At 48.6% G+C, this 15,033-nt stretch overlaps 1 protein-coding gene across 1 annotated transcript in view; it reads right to left on the bottom strand.

Moving 5' to 3' along the window:
• The window catches only part of RFWD3 (ring finger and WD repeat domain 3), a 46,920-nt gene that overhangs the window by 22,442 nt on the left and 9,445 nt on the right, over positions 1 to 15,033 (bottom strand). Inside the window, exons 3-8 of the mRNA XM_069087662.1 lie at positions 9,784 to 9,989; positions 8,716 to 8,810; positions 8,415 to 8,624; positions 6,051 to 6,142; positions 2,366 to 2,480; positions 184 to 409 (exon numbers count right to left, since the gene is read on the bottom strand). Coding sequence (XP_068943763.1) covers positions 184 to 409; positions 2,366 to 2,480; positions 6,051 to 6,142; positions 8,415 to 8,624; positions 8,716 to 8,810; positions 9,784 to 9,989 — 944 coding nt within the window. The remainder of the gene's footprint in view (positions 1 to 183; positions 410 to 2,365; positions 2,481 to 6,050; positions 6,143 to 8,414; positions 8,625 to 8,715; positions 8,811 to 9,783; positions 9,990 to 15,033) is intronic.

Here is a 15,033-nt window from a genome sequence, read left to right on the forward strand (position 1 = left end):
CACAAGCACTGAGCAATCTTGGTTCTCTCAGGAGGCTTGGGGCCGCTGCTTCACATGCAATGTTGGCTGGCTACCTTGGCTACTTTTTCTACGGCACAAGAGAGTGTTGAATGGAGCAGATGAGGGAAGGGGAGCCAGTGTGTGAGGGAAAGACCACGACGCCCAAGGTTCCAGGCTGCTTACCAGGAAGGAAGGTGGCCTGAGGAGAAGGCTGGGACACCACCAGGCAGCTCAGGGAGTCAGAGTACGCCATGATGCGGCACCTCCCTTCCTGTGACACTGTGAAGGCCTTCTGAAACTGGTACTTGTGCTGGTTCTGGCTGAAGGGCAGGCAGTTCTGGAAACATGCCTGGGAGCTGCCCGGTTGACCAGGACTGGACCCATGCTGAGCCACGAGAACCTTCAGTTCCTGAGGAGTCAACCACAAAAACGCATGAAGACCACTCTGGAGTTGACCACACTAAACTTCCAGTAGACATACAGGACACAATCTGTGAAAGACAAACTCCATGTGCAGTATTTCAATCCCTTTGTTGCACTGAAAGCTGGCCTGAATCAGCTGCTGCTGAAGCAAAGGGGATCCTCTTCAGCTGGGCTCTGGCTCTGTCATACCCAAGTCTAGGCCGTCACAGGATCCCCTCTGACGGATCTGATCTGTACGACCCAACAGACAAGCGTCACGGCTCTGGAGTCTGACTCCGACGGAAGAGCTCAGAGGGCCCTTCTAGCTAAGTTTGGGAACACACCACGTTTCTGATTTCTCATCACCCCGAATCACATTTGTTAAGCAACCAAACTCTGATGAGTCTTCAGTGGAAGTACAATGGAAACCAAGTCATACAAACAGTAAAGGAATACATGAAAGGTATTTTCAATCTGTCAATTACAGAGTTTATGGCATGTCCCTACAACAATCCTCAGAGGCAATTCATATCCATGAACACAAATTAATAAGGGAAAAAGTGAAAATTAGTTAACAGGTACAGCTAAAAAAAATTAGAAAATCAAGTTAATAGGGGCAGCTAGGTGTTGCAGTGAGAGTACCTGCCCTGGAGTCAGGAGGACCTGAGTTCAAATCCAGCCTCAGACACTTAACACTTAATTAGCCATGTGACCTTAGGCAAGTCACTTAACCCCAACTGCCCCCAAAAAGCAAAAAAAAACAAAAAACAAACCCAAAACCCAAAACCTAACAAAATACGAAAGTCAAGTTAATAAACCCAAAACAGTCATAAGAGGAAATTATCAAAATTAAAAGTAAATAGAATTGAAAGCACAAATAAAAATTCAATTAAACAAAGGGTCAATAAAATTGGTAAAATCATTAGCTATTTCTAAAAAGAGAGGTTCTAAAATGTAACATTTTACTATATTTTTAGCTATATTTATTTCTTGAAACAACCTCTGATGCCCATGAGATGCCTATCAGCACCCAATGACCCCTTCACCATTTCGGTGGCCCTCCTCTGGATAGCTCATCCATGTCCTTCCTAAATTATGGCACCCAGGTCTGAGTATAAATGTTCCAGCTGTGGTTGATTCTTCTGGTTAGGCCAAAGAGGATCTGGTTCCAATTCAGCATTGCTGCTTTGGAGTCAGAGGATGAGGCTCTGAAGCCTGGTAACCCAGGAATGCAGCCAATTCTGCCTCCAGACCTATCACACAGGCCGTCCTATCTCCACCATGGGCTCCCTCTGGATTCTGTATGCAGCTGCTTCTTGCCCCGCTCACCGTTTCCATCCAGCCTCCAGGTACCTGCCAAACTTTACTCCTAAAGCCCAGGTCTGACCATGTTACTCCCCTGACCAGGAAGCCTTAGCAGCTTCTGCTGCTCTGCATTTCTGTCACTGAAAGCTTAGCTATCCAGAGCCAGCCTCCATCAAGAGGCTGATTCTGTATAAATTCCCCTCACGTTCAGCTACATCAGCTTACCTGTCGTCCTCTCATCTTCCACCTCCTTGTCTTTGCACAGACAGTGGCCCCCTTGACATGCCAGGAATATCTTCCCTCTCTACCACCACCTCTTGGAAACTCTTACTTTTTCCCTTCACAAGGCTTTTCTGGTTTTCCTAGTTGTTGGTCTCCCAGTGTCTGGCATACAGTAAATGCTTAATAAATGCTTATTGATTCATAGCCCCCCCCCCCCATTACTTTGTATTTGTTTAATTTATGTACCTGTCCTCCCTCAATAGACTGTAAACTCTTTGAAGATGGGGACGGGTTTTGGGGTCCAGACACCTAGCATCTAGCATTTCTGGCACTTCATAAATGCTTGTTAAGCTGAAGACTATCTACAACTACTCAAAAGATTCCTGTTTCATTCTCATTCCAAAAACGCTGTGGATTAACGGGGTAAGATACATACCTGGACATGACTTCGAAGCTTGTTACATTCATCTGACAGGACCTGAAGCTGGAGGCGGCACTGGGCAGATTCTAATTCCGCCTCCTTCCTCAGCATCTGCTCCTTGAGCAAGGAACTGCAAAGGGAGAAGCCAGCACCAAGAAACCGTTAAGAAGGCATTCCTTCTACACATGACACCCCCCCCCCGCCATAGCACAACTCTTAAAACAGATATTCACATGCCCATGCTGTGGCTGCAAAAAAGGATTTTCCTCCCTGGCCTACCAGGCCTATTTCTAAAAGTTGTTTGATTTCATTGGTTTTCCATTAGTCTTTCCCTCCTTAGTCACTCCCCTCTATAATCTTCAGCTTCCTCCTATCAACTGGTTCCTTTTCTACTGCCTTCAAATATGTACACACCTCTCTGATCCTTTAAAAAAGCATCAGTATATCCTTCCATGCCCTTAAACCAACTATCCTACATGTCTTCTCTCTCTCTCGGCCAAACTCCTAGGCAAAGCCACCTAGGCATTTCTTCTCCCCTTATTCATTCCTTAACCCTCTGCAAGCTGGTTCCCAAATTCCTCACTCCCCTGAAACTGCTCTCTCCAAAGCTACTTTTGATCTTTCCAAAACAAAATTGGATTGTTTTCTCAGCCCTCACACTTTTACCTCTCTGCTGCTGCTGATACTGCTGACTCTGGGTTTTTGTGATGCTTCCTGACTTTCCTCCCATCTGTCTGACTACCTCGGGTCTCCACTGCTGGTTCACAATCTGTGTCACACCCACTCACTGAGGGTGTGCCCCAGGTCTCTGTCCTGGGCTCTTTTCTCTTTCTCATTAGCTCCCATGGGTTTAATTACTATCTCTAAGCAGATGTCTCCTAGAAATCAGTCATCTCTAGTCCAATGAGACATTTTGAAATCGATTTCCTGAAGACATCTCTAAGTCACCACGCCCCAAAAAAGAGCTCACTGGCTTTTCCTCAAACTCACCAGTCGAGGGACCCCCCTCCCACATTTCCCAGATTTCTAAGCTCTGATTATCCTCACTGCCTCACTCCCCTTCATCTCCCACATCTGCTCAGCTGCTAAGTCTTGCTGTCACTACCCCCACAACATTTCTTGCATCTGACTCCTCTCTGTTCATGCCACTGCCATTCATTCCCTTTCAACTGGACTGCTGCCAGGCTCTTCTCCATGGTCTCCCTACCCCAAGTCTTTTCCCACTCCACCTGCCCTCCAAACAGCGGCCAAATGCTCGAGTGCAGAACTAACCTGGTCACTCCCTTACACAAGAACTCCCTCTGTGGGACCTCAGCCCTTCCTGCTCCTGTACACCGTGACCCAGGGAATATGCTCCTTCTCCCAGAATCCCTCTCTTCCTACCCAATGCTGCTCCAGCATCATCTCCTACTTTGCCAATGTCCTCCCTCTCGAACTCTTGAATTTGACCACACCACACTAATTTTGTATTTGTTCTCTTTGTAATTATTCTGTCAATATTTCTATACATAAGTTTCCCCCATTAGAATGTAAGTTGGAATGACCCATTCTTTGTGTTTCTATCAGTAACACTCAGCAAAGTGTCTGGCACACAGTAGGTGTTTAATCAATGCTTACTAATATATATATGGTAATATATACCATCCCTCCTAGAGCCCTCCCTTAAAGAACAGCCAAACAAACCGTCAAGATGACAGAACGTGACTGCACATCAAATTCCCCACCTCTCCACAGAAAACCTGCCTTCCCCAAGGCCAGTCCCTGCACCTACTATTAGATAAGAGGAGAGCATATACAGTATCACTTTCTGTGTCCTTTCCTGGTATTTTAGAATTCAAGCATCATGCTCAGCAGCACCACAGTTCTGACACAACAGCTGAGCTCACAAGGCAGTGAAGCAGGAGGGCACTCCACAGAGCTGTGCCCCCCCCCATCCCCCAGTCTGGGGCCAGGTGGTGTTCAGGGCATTCAGGAGGAAGCAGGAAATGGCAGCCATGAGGAACAGGCCAACTTCCCCCAGGGCTTCGGTGAGGAGTATGCTTATCTGTGTGCATGCTGAATTGTCCACTAGAGCAGCCCAGGTGTCCTCATACCCTCCCCACCCGGGCAAAGCACAGAATAGGAATCACAGAGATTCACCCACACAGTGACTTCTGAGTCCTGATACACACCCACCCACCTCTAATTTATCCCATTAAGACCAAGATCAGGATGCAGAAATCATAATGTGGATTCAACTAAAAAAATCCTTAAATTCCTCTTTTGTGCTACGGGCAGGTGGGGGAAGGTACAGGAACAAAAGGAAAGAATCCCTGCCCTCACAGAGCTTACATTCTTTTATTTATTTTTGCCTTTTGGAAGGCAATTGGGGTTAAATAACTTGCCCAAGGTTACATGGCTAGTTTTTTTTTTTGTGTGTGTGGGTGGGTGCTAAGTGTCTGAGGCCGAAACCGAACTTGGGTCCTCCTGACTCCAGGGCTGGCGCTTTACTCACTATGCCCCCTAGCCGCCCCTAGAGCTTACATTCTATTGCGGGGCATACAACACGTACACAGATGACTGACTCCACGCAGGCGGCACGGGGTGGGCAAAGGCATGGCAGCAGGGGATGGAACAGGCAGCGTGAGGACGACTAGTATAATACAAGCCTGGAAAGGTGGGCAAGGGGGTAGGAAGGTCATAGAGGGCTTCCAATGCCAGATTAAAACTATAAACTCCACAAAAGGGAAAATCTTCTCCACCCCAGTAGCAACAGCACTTTCAGGAGGTCCCGGGATACTCTTCAAGCAAAGCTGGATGGCCACACTTGTGGGTCATGTTGGAGTGGGGATTTCCCTTTGGTCTGGGTCGGACCATTTGGCCACTTCGGCCCCTTCCAACCCTCAAACTCTACGATTCTGCTTGCATTTTATCCTAGAGGCAACATGCAGCTACGGATGACGCCTGAGCCAGGGAGTGGCATGTTCAGAGAGGTATTTTGGGAATACCAATTTGGCAGATTTGAGATATATAACAATAACCACTAACACTTACATAGTACCTAACATTTATGTAGTGCCAGGCACTGTGACTTGAGAAGAGACCAGAAGCAGGGAGAAGAGGGGAGAGAAGGGGAGAGCGGTGATGGATGCTGTGTGACTACAGCTGTTCAGACTTGACAATGGAGGGGAGGGGTGTGTCTGGGGGTGGGAACCTGGTGAGCAGAGGATGCTGGTGTCCCTGGCCCAGTGCAGAGGAAGGCTGGGATCTGGGAGGACTAGGAGTTCTGCTCTGTCTGGGTTACTGAGCTTGAGACGCCCCAGGACATTCTGATGGAGATGGCCAACGGATAATGCGGTCCTGGAGATGGGGGCTGAATCCCCAGACAGGTGACCATTAAACCCACGGGAGCTCATTAAAAACAAAAGTGACAAGAGCTGGCATTTACTTGGCACTTTCAGACTGCAGAGCTCCACAGGGGGTATTTCTTTGATTCTCACAACAACCCAAGAAGGGAAGGGAGGTGCTGCTGTGACTCACGTTTAACAGTGGAGGAAGAGCTTTGAGATTACGTGACTTTGCTGGGGGGTCATAGAGCTAAGTCAATCTCTGAGGGATGACTTGAATTCAGGGCTTCCTGACTTCAGAGTGCTACCCACTGCGCCAACTTGTTTCCTAAGAAATCAAAGGTGAACATGACAAGCAGACCCCTTCCTTCTACCTTTTCATGCGCTCCTGTTCACTGGTATCCAGGGCTTTTAGGGTTCGGGCATAGAGAACCACAATGTCTGAGCGTTTGGCTTTCTTGTTGCACTAAAGAGAATGAAGGAAAAGCATTAATGTTGTTAAAGGAGGACTCCTCCCTCTGGATTCATACCCAAACCACAGAGTCTGAGGCCCTGATGTTTCAGCAGCCACAGCAGCACTTCACTATCTAAGGGCGAGGCAACCCCTCCATCAGTGACCTCAGGGGCCCTGGACACGTGGCGCCACGTGGGCTGGTGAAGCTTGGGAAGGATGTCATCACCCACTCCCCTGGCGGCCTCCCCCTGTCGCCCCTCTCTTCATGACTTCCACTGAGCTCTACAGAGGCTCTACCCAGGGCACCACAGAGACTTCTCTGCTTCCCAAGCTCTGTGCACTGAGGTCGACCATTTGTTACCCCACCTTCTTCTCTGCTTACCCTCAGGTACCCACAGGATCTCAGGGTCAGAAATGGAAGGGGCCTTAGAGGGACCCCAGGCCAGCTCCTTCACCTTACCAAGGAGGAAGCTACCTTGTCTGGGGTCACATGGCTCTGAATCCAGATCTCCCTGACTCCAGGGTCGTCAATATGCTTTCCACATCTTTTCCTCTACTTCTTGGATGCCAGCCATTGGCAGAACATCTGACAGCCCAATCCCACCCCCCACATCTGGGTCTTACAGCTGTGATTCTTCCAAAGCGATGGCACCATGCCCCAATGCATGACAGTGGCTGTCCTGAGTGAGGCTGGCTGGTCTTATTGTAGTGACCACTGAAATGGCACCTAAAGCTTTTTGCAGTTTGGCAGAACCTGGCTTCCAAGAGCCCAAGGTCTCTCCCAGGCCAAGATGAGGCAGTGGACAATGGCATTTGTAGAAGAAAACAATCTACACAAGGGCCCTTGACCTAGGGTCTGTTGACTTCTTTTAAAAACATCCTGATGACTATTTCATTATAACTGATTACCTTTGTAATCCTGTGTATTCCGTTTTATCATTTACTGAAAGTATAGGGAGAAAGGATACACATGCCACAGGGGTCTGGGACACAAATCAAATGAAGAACCACTTGTCTAAACTGATGCAAAAACATCCAGGTCATTCAACAACATTTCTTCGCCTGCTACAAACAAGGGAGAGAGAGAGAGGTCCAGGATGACTGAGCTTTGGGTGGCTTCTGGCTGGGCTCGATAGGAGGATGGCAGCGGGGGAGGGTCTGGACATTTGGAGGAGTGTGGATTTAGGGAAAAAAGAGACAGACTTAGTCCTGGACATTGCAAGTTTGAGGAGTCAACAGGACATTTAGGTCGAGGTCCAGCAGAAATCAGCAATGTGGGCCTGGAGTTCAGGACAAAATGTTAGGGCAGGACATGTCAATATGGATGGTCAAACCCATGAGATAGCATGAAATGACCAAGAATGAGAAAAGAAGTGGTCCCAGGTCAAAGCCTGGGAAGTTCCCCACACTTAAAGGGAGGAGACAGAGAGAGGCCCAACAAAGAAGACTGAAGAGATGGCAGAGCGGTGTCCTAAAAGCCAGGAAAGGAGGAAATGGGGGATGTGGGGGAGGCCCTCTGTATAGTGTGAAAAGCTGAGGATAGGTCAAGGAGTGTGAGGACCAAAAAAAGGTCATCAGCTTTAGTGACTGAGATCACTGGAAACCTTTAGAAAGGTAGGGCTGTCAGAACGAAAACCAGACTGCAAGGGGAGGACGAGAAGTGGGTGGTTATAAAGCTGAGGAAAGCATCAAGGACAGACAATCTTTCTTAGGAGGAAAGAAGAATGCTGGAAGGGATGACAGGAGAGACCTGAGAATGTGTGTAGGCAGTAGGGAAGGAACCAGGAGAGAAGAAGAGACTGAACACACAGAGGCAATGACTGAGGCTGCAATCTGTGAAAGAAAATGGGGGGGATGGGATCAAGGGTATGTGTTAAGGGGCAGGGCCACTTTCTTCTTCAGAGCCCAGAGCAAAGGAGATAAGGAGTCCCAACAGAGAATTCCCTGCTGGCTATAAGGGAAGACCACCTGAAAGACAAGTTCTGAAGTAGCTTCTGTGGGAAGTGTGACCCAAGGTCAATATAAGAAGAAGCAAAGACCACTATCCACTTCTCTGGAGGCCAAGGACAGAAGACAAGGTTCGCTCATCAGACAGCAGAAATAAAGAATGGCTTGCCTTGTTGGTGGCAAGGTGTGAATGACCTTTGGACGTGCCCACAGGGTCTCCTGGAGACTGCCTTCACACAAGGCTGCTGTTTGGCAGGCACGGGGGGCCCTGACTCTTCTCCTCCAAAACAAAGAAGGCAGACTTTACACCTGTGTACCAGGAAACTAGGGTACGCACCTGGGGACATTTCCCAGCTTGTCCTCTAAGCCACTTGGAAATGCACTTGTACCCAAAGAGGTGCCCACACCGCAGTGCAGAGAGCCGGTGGTCCCCCGCACTGGTCCACTGTTCAAAGCAGATGGCGCAAGTGTCCCCGTCTTCCTCCTCTGAGGGGTCTGTGGCAGGCACAGCTGGCGAGGGGAGCGGTTCAGGTTTCAGTGGAGAATGCTGAAGAGAAGTGCGGGCATGCGTTGGTTAGGCTGCTTAGCACACTGGCCTCCTTGTTTGCTCTTTTGAAAAGACCAAGCAGATCTGTTACCTGTCTGAGGGGGGCCTCTGCGCCAGCAACAGGAGCAGCTTCCTGCTGGGTTGAAGGGTCCTCTGGAACAGCCTCTGCAGGAACCTCTCCAGAAACTGCAGGCGGGCACAGAAATCACTGACACAGCCTGTCAGATGGCTGTTCCGCATCCGACCCTTCCCTTCCCTTAGTTCAGGACCTCCTGACCTCCTGCCTAGACTATGGCCCTGAGTGTCTCCCCACTCTAGTCCATCCTCAATACAGCTGCCAGAGTCCTTAGTATTGGACCAGATCATGTAACTGCTCAACTCGATAAATGTTCCTGGCTCCCTCTTGCCTTCTGGGCCTGTTCAGCACAACCTGGCCCCCGCTCATCTCCACAGCCTCACTGGACGTTCCTTCCCCTATCCTGCTTTGGGGTGCAGGGAGATCTCTTTGTTCTCTTTCTTCCATGTTTTGCCCTGCCTGGCCTGCATCCTTGTCATTCCCTTCTTCCTCCAGCTCTGTCCCAAAGTCAGACACAGCCCATACCCTTCAACAGGAAGCCTAATGACCATAGCTGCTAGTATCTTCCCATACCACCTTGTACCAAACTCCTGGTTCTTCTTCACGAATGTATATTTACATACTGATTTGACTTCCCCATTAGAATGTCATCTCTGTAGGATGTAGGGGTAGAGATGGCTTCACTCTTTGTGTTTGCATTACACACCTAACAGGTGCTGAACAAAAACTTGCTGATTAATAAAAGGATGGACACTTAGGACCCCCAATTATTGAGCAACACTTTGATATTAACACACAAAAATAAGTCAGAAGCCCAGAAGAGACAATGACTTGATGTAATATGGGGGGGATGAACATATCCATTCTGAGCTCTCTAAAACTGAATCCCCTTATGTCAATGGGCCACAAATGCCATGTACCTCAGGTCAAATTAAGAGTGTGTTTGGCATTGTCTAATATGGCTCTCTTCCTGTAACATGGAAAGCCAGCTGAGATCTCAGCACAAGAGGGGCCACCGTCCACGTGGTGGCCATCTCAGAAAGATGGGCTGTTGCCCCCCCAACCCAATCCTAGAGCTCCCACCTCCAAGCCCAACAGTGTCTGGGTCCTCTTCCTGGATTTCCACCTCCTCATCCTCAGTGGAACTGTTACTTTCTGTATCAGAGCCACTCGACACATGGATGTCCTCAGAGCCAGGGTCATCATCATCGTCAGGATTGGGCGGGTCTGCTAACTGCAGTGGCTGTACTCTGTTCACCCGAAAGTATGTGTCCAGTGGTGCCCTTGATCTGTAAAGAAAAACAACCACATGATAGCATGAGAGATGCCTACCTGCTCAGACAAGGCCTCTATATTGGCTCTGGTCAAGGGGAGTGCTTAAATGTGCCCTTCACAGCGCTGAGAATGAGTCCCATCAATGAGCTGAGCATGGTCTGACTGGGTGGGGCACTCATGGTTCACTGACAGCTTAGCCAGGAGGGTCTCTGGCCATGATCCCACAATGCATGCTGGCATGGGGAGGGAGAACATGGAAAGTGTCCAGGTGTCTTCTGCCCCTTTCCTGCCCTCTGGCTGCTCCAGTAGTAGCCCTGGCTAAAAGTGTGCCGAGTGTGAGCAGGAATGCTCCTGTCAGTCAGGTCCACTTTCTACTTCAATTTCGTTATTTTTTGACATTCTTTTTTCCAAAGTGCTTTGAGCACTTCATAATAATCATCTAGGGTATGTCTTAAAAAAGTGCTATTATTAAAAAATGACCCACATTTTGTTTTAATAGCTGCCTTTATGTCACTGAGTCAAATTTAGAAGTCCCCAGGTGAACTTTTAGAGATGATTCGCAATTGAAAAATTACATTTTCATTATAATGGCTTGCCTGCCTCTCATGGAAAACTAGGGGTTTCTAAGCACCTAATCAAATAGCCACACTGAAGAAGAGCTTAAAAAAGAATTCACAGGGTTTGTTTCTATTATCTATTCGAGATCCAGAAAAGATCCATTCTTGGAAGAACACACATCAGACAGACAGACAGACAGACAGACAGACACACACACACACACAATGGGGTATATTCAGTGGGGCTTCTCATCCATAAAGACTTCAACACCTTCACCAGCTTCCAACGAATCTCTCAGTTTTTTAAGACAATATTGTTACACAGGCAACAAAATTATGAAGACTGAGCACACGTGAAGAATTTTGTGCTGCAGCCAAATAAAACATCACATTGACTTGATCCATCACCATGTGTAGAATGGACAACTGGGCATCCACAGTGAGCAGGTCAAAGTGGCAAACCAAGCAGCACCAGGGGCCTCTGCGGGATGAGGTACACAGGGAGCAGGAAGCTGCTTAGAGATTCCTTCTCATGGGGTCTCTCTCTGTAACCCAGAAGACCCAGGTGTCTGGGACAGAAAGCACATCCTCTGACTGTGCACCCTGAGAGGACGGGTGAAGGAATCAGCTCCTGGCTGGAAGCCAGATGGATAAGCTATCCAGACAATACAAGACTGCTGCAAACTCCTAGACCCCAGTGGTGGGTTCACCTTGAAGCAGTCCTGCTGCTCAGATACCCCTGAGTTATGGACCCAGGCTTCTTCAGAAAGTCCTCAGAACAGGTCCATTCTGCCCAATTCTAGCCTTCAGCTGTACATGGCCAGAGAGAAGAATTGGAGGCCTCAATCATTTCTTTTCCTACCTAGGGCCTGGGTGAAGAGTAAACCAGGAAAGTACACATGATTTAAGGAACCCTCCCTTCTAAGGTCTTCCCCATACTACCTAAAACGACACCAATTTAGATTAACAAGCAAACATCCTCAGGAGGGCTAAAAAAAATCATCATCACTCATATTTTATAGCAGATTGGTTTCATCAGATTGCTTTCTGAGCTGAGGTGTATTGAAAAAAGAAATGGGAGTTTTGATGAGGCCAGGGAAAGAGTGCATAATCTTGGACGATGGGAGAATGAAAAGGTAGAAGGTGGAAGAGGGTATGAAAAAGATTGGTGTCATGGAAATTCTGCCTAGGCTCCAGTCTGCCAGCCTTCCTCATTTTAGTATCTTACCTTTGCTGGAGGGCAAGAGTTAGTGAGGCTTCTATAGACAGCTGGCACTTCCATGCTGACTTAGAAGCTCCCCAGAGGCCCAGTGTGGTGCCCCACGCAGCCACGCCAAGATGTCGTGCCATAGGCCAGCCCAAAGTGTCTGCTCTGCTCAAGAGGTGCTTAGCCCCCTTTTGCTAGAAAGCAGCTATTACAACAATCTTGCCCAGGGGCTTGGGCAGAAAATGAAGACTATGTCAACATGAGAAACTTGAGCAGGAGGCAAATAACCTAGAAAACTAGTTGGCTGCCTTGTTGCCCCCCAGAACTGTTAAAGAAATTAAGGATGAGGACAACGGTCAGGTCTTCAGAGACCTTGGAGGCCCAGAAACTTTCTGGGTACTCTGCTTGGGAATTAAGAGCAGTGGGTATTCACTACACATGCAGTGCCCTGAAGCCTTGTGCCCATCCTGGGCCACAAAGGATCCACCCAACTCTCAGACCTATTGTCAGCACCTAGTAAAGCTGCAAATCTCTTTGGCTGTAAATATCCCAGCAGTACAGAGAATGACTGGACACCAGAGCCTGCCAAAGGCCTTCCCCTTGGAAAGCACTGGGTCTCCAGCTGCAGCCCTGCTTCTGTGCACCCTGCGGCAAGCTGCAAACTTTCTGTCTCCATTGCCTAATCTGTAAAACAGGATGAACAGAGAGCTCATGGGCTTTTGCCTACACATGACCTCAACCATTTCATGGTGGGGGTGGGGGTCTGACATTTGGGGATATCTCAAAAGGGGAAGCTCAGCCAAGTCCCATCCTTCTCTGGACCTCAGTGACCTCATCTGTCAAGGGAGGGGGTCAGCCTGTGGAATACCTGGGGTCCTGTCTAATGTCCAGTCTAAATCTCGGGAAGAATGGAAAGATCTGAAACCAGCCTGATCAATGACATAGTTAAGAAGACCACAACGTACATTCTTCTCTGTATCCTTCTGCCAAGTCCCTCCTGTGTCCTCTGGGAGCTGGATCCAGCAACCATCACTCTCCTACCTGGGCCACCCCCCCATCTTTCCTGTCTCCCTACCTGCCGGCTCCAAACAAGAGCAAATCTCTCCAATCCTTTAACTTATCAGCCCCTCACACTATCATCCCATATCCCTCCACCTTTCACAAATTCTGGGAAGAAGCTGACTCCATTTACTGCTTCAACCCCTGATCCCACAGTCTAGGCATCTCTTCACTGCTAGATCTTGGCCTTCTCTTCTCCTCCCACTCACCTGTGTGTGGCTTTGGACCCTGCTGAAACTCCTTCCTCGCAGACACTTCTGACAATGCCCTCTTCATTCTTTCCCCATCTGGTGGAATGTCCTCCTGGTCTCCCTCTCCCCCTTCTACCTAGGTGCATGCACACGAGTATGCGCATGCTCGCACGCACGCACGCGCGCACACACACATACACACACGCGCATGCGCGCGCGCACACACACACACACACACACACACAGGCTCTGGAAGGGATCCTTTCCTCATGTGCACAGGTGCAGATGGGCAATCAGGTGCCACAGTGGACAGAGTGCTGGCATCAAGAGGACTCATTTTGCTGAGTTCAGATCTGTGTGTGACCCCAGGAAATCACTTCACCCTGTTGCCTCAGTCTCCTCATCTGTAAAATGAGCTGGAGAAGGAAATGGCAAAGCACTTCAGTGTCTGTGCCAAGAAAACCCCAGATGGGGTCACAAAGAATAGACATGACTGAACAACAACAGAATGTAGACAGCTCCCCAACCTACAGATCTGGCCCTCATCTCTCTCCACATCGCCAAGTGCCTGCCACACAACACCTGGGTATTCTGCAGGCATCTCAAAACCAACACATCCAAAGCAGAACCTGTTCTCTTCCCTTCATACCCCCATCACCCACCTTCAGATTTCTCCTTATCCAATCAGCTCCCACAGTCAGTAATTTACACCCCACCTGCTTCGTTACTCACAGGATAGCCACCTGTAAGGTCTGTTACCTCTAGCGTAGACTGGTGCAATGTTCTCCCAATAGGTCTCCCTGCCTCAAGATTCTCTCCTCTCCAGTCCATCCTCCACACAACTGCCAAAGTCCTATTCTTAGAGTGAAGGTCTAATCAAGTCACTCTCCTGCACAGGAAACTGCAATGGCTCCCTATTGCCTTCAGAAGCATACATAAGTTTTTCAAGTCTTTCACAACCAACCCTGTCCCAATCCATTTTTCCAGTCTGTTACTGCCCTTTACACACTCTGTGGTGCAGTCAAGCTCTCATCTCCAGGTCTGGAATATACCCTCCCACCCCCACTAAACAAACAAAACCATTCTGTTTCCTTCAAAATTCTGTTCAAGTTTTCGCTTTTTACTTTGAACCTTAATGGCTCCCGCCCCCCCCCAGTATATGCCTTATAATTTCCGTGCAGCTGTTTCCACACACAATGTCTTCCTTGATGGAACGGAAGTACTTTGTGGTCAGGGACTTTCATTTTGGTTTTTGTTCCCTCAGCACCTTGCAGCATGCTGCTGGGACTTCATAAACACTTGCCGAATGCTTAACTGGTTAAGGAGAAAATCTGGGAAAGAAGCCTTAATGGAGGAAATCCACAAGACAAAGCTATGGAGATTTTTCAGGATGAAGCCCTTTTGGCTGTGAAGGGTAAATTTCAGGATAAAAGAGGATTTGTGTCAGGTGGGCTGCTAGAGGAGTAGCTCTCAAATAGCATTTTGTAATGAAAACCTCCTGGTTATATTAACATTCTGCTGAACATAGCTGTAGCTAATGCTTCATTAAAAAGAAAGTTGTCTTGCTGTATGGGGGTGAGGTCTTTGGTCTCATTCAGGTCTTTCTCCTGAACCATCTTTTCTAACACAGTTTCTACCGCCTCTTCCCATTGGCCCATTTCTACCCTGAAGTTTAATTAGAGAACTCTTCCTGAGTTCTTCATAGAAAGACTACCCTGCCTCCTGCTCTGCAATGGGCTGGCACAGAGGCCCTGGCTCACTCTCCTGGAGCCTTTCTGCAGACACTGAGCATGAGAAGGGCCACAGATGATCACCTACACCGTCATGACAAGGTCCTTGGACACACACTAAACCCAACTCTGCCAAGGAGTCGCTCCTTCCACAAGAGCCTGTGGCTGCCATTCGGCTTCCTGTTCTAGGTAGCGGAGAACGCCAAGATGGCCAGGGCTCATTTCTACTCAGGGGCTGGACTGAGGCCTCACATTTAGGGTGCTTCCTCAGTCTGCCCCCTCTCCCATGGTGCTGCAGTGCCCTATTCTGATTC

The sequence above is a fragment of the Petaurus breviceps genome, unplaced genomic scaffold (assembly GCF_028583685.1).
Source record: "Petaurus breviceps papuanus isolate PSGF00001 unplaced genomic scaffold, PetGlider_PUasm1.0 182, whole genome shotgun sequence".
NCBI classification, from domain to species: Eukaryota; Metazoa; Chordata; class Mammalia; order Diprotodontia; family Petauridae; genus Petaurus; species Petaurus breviceps.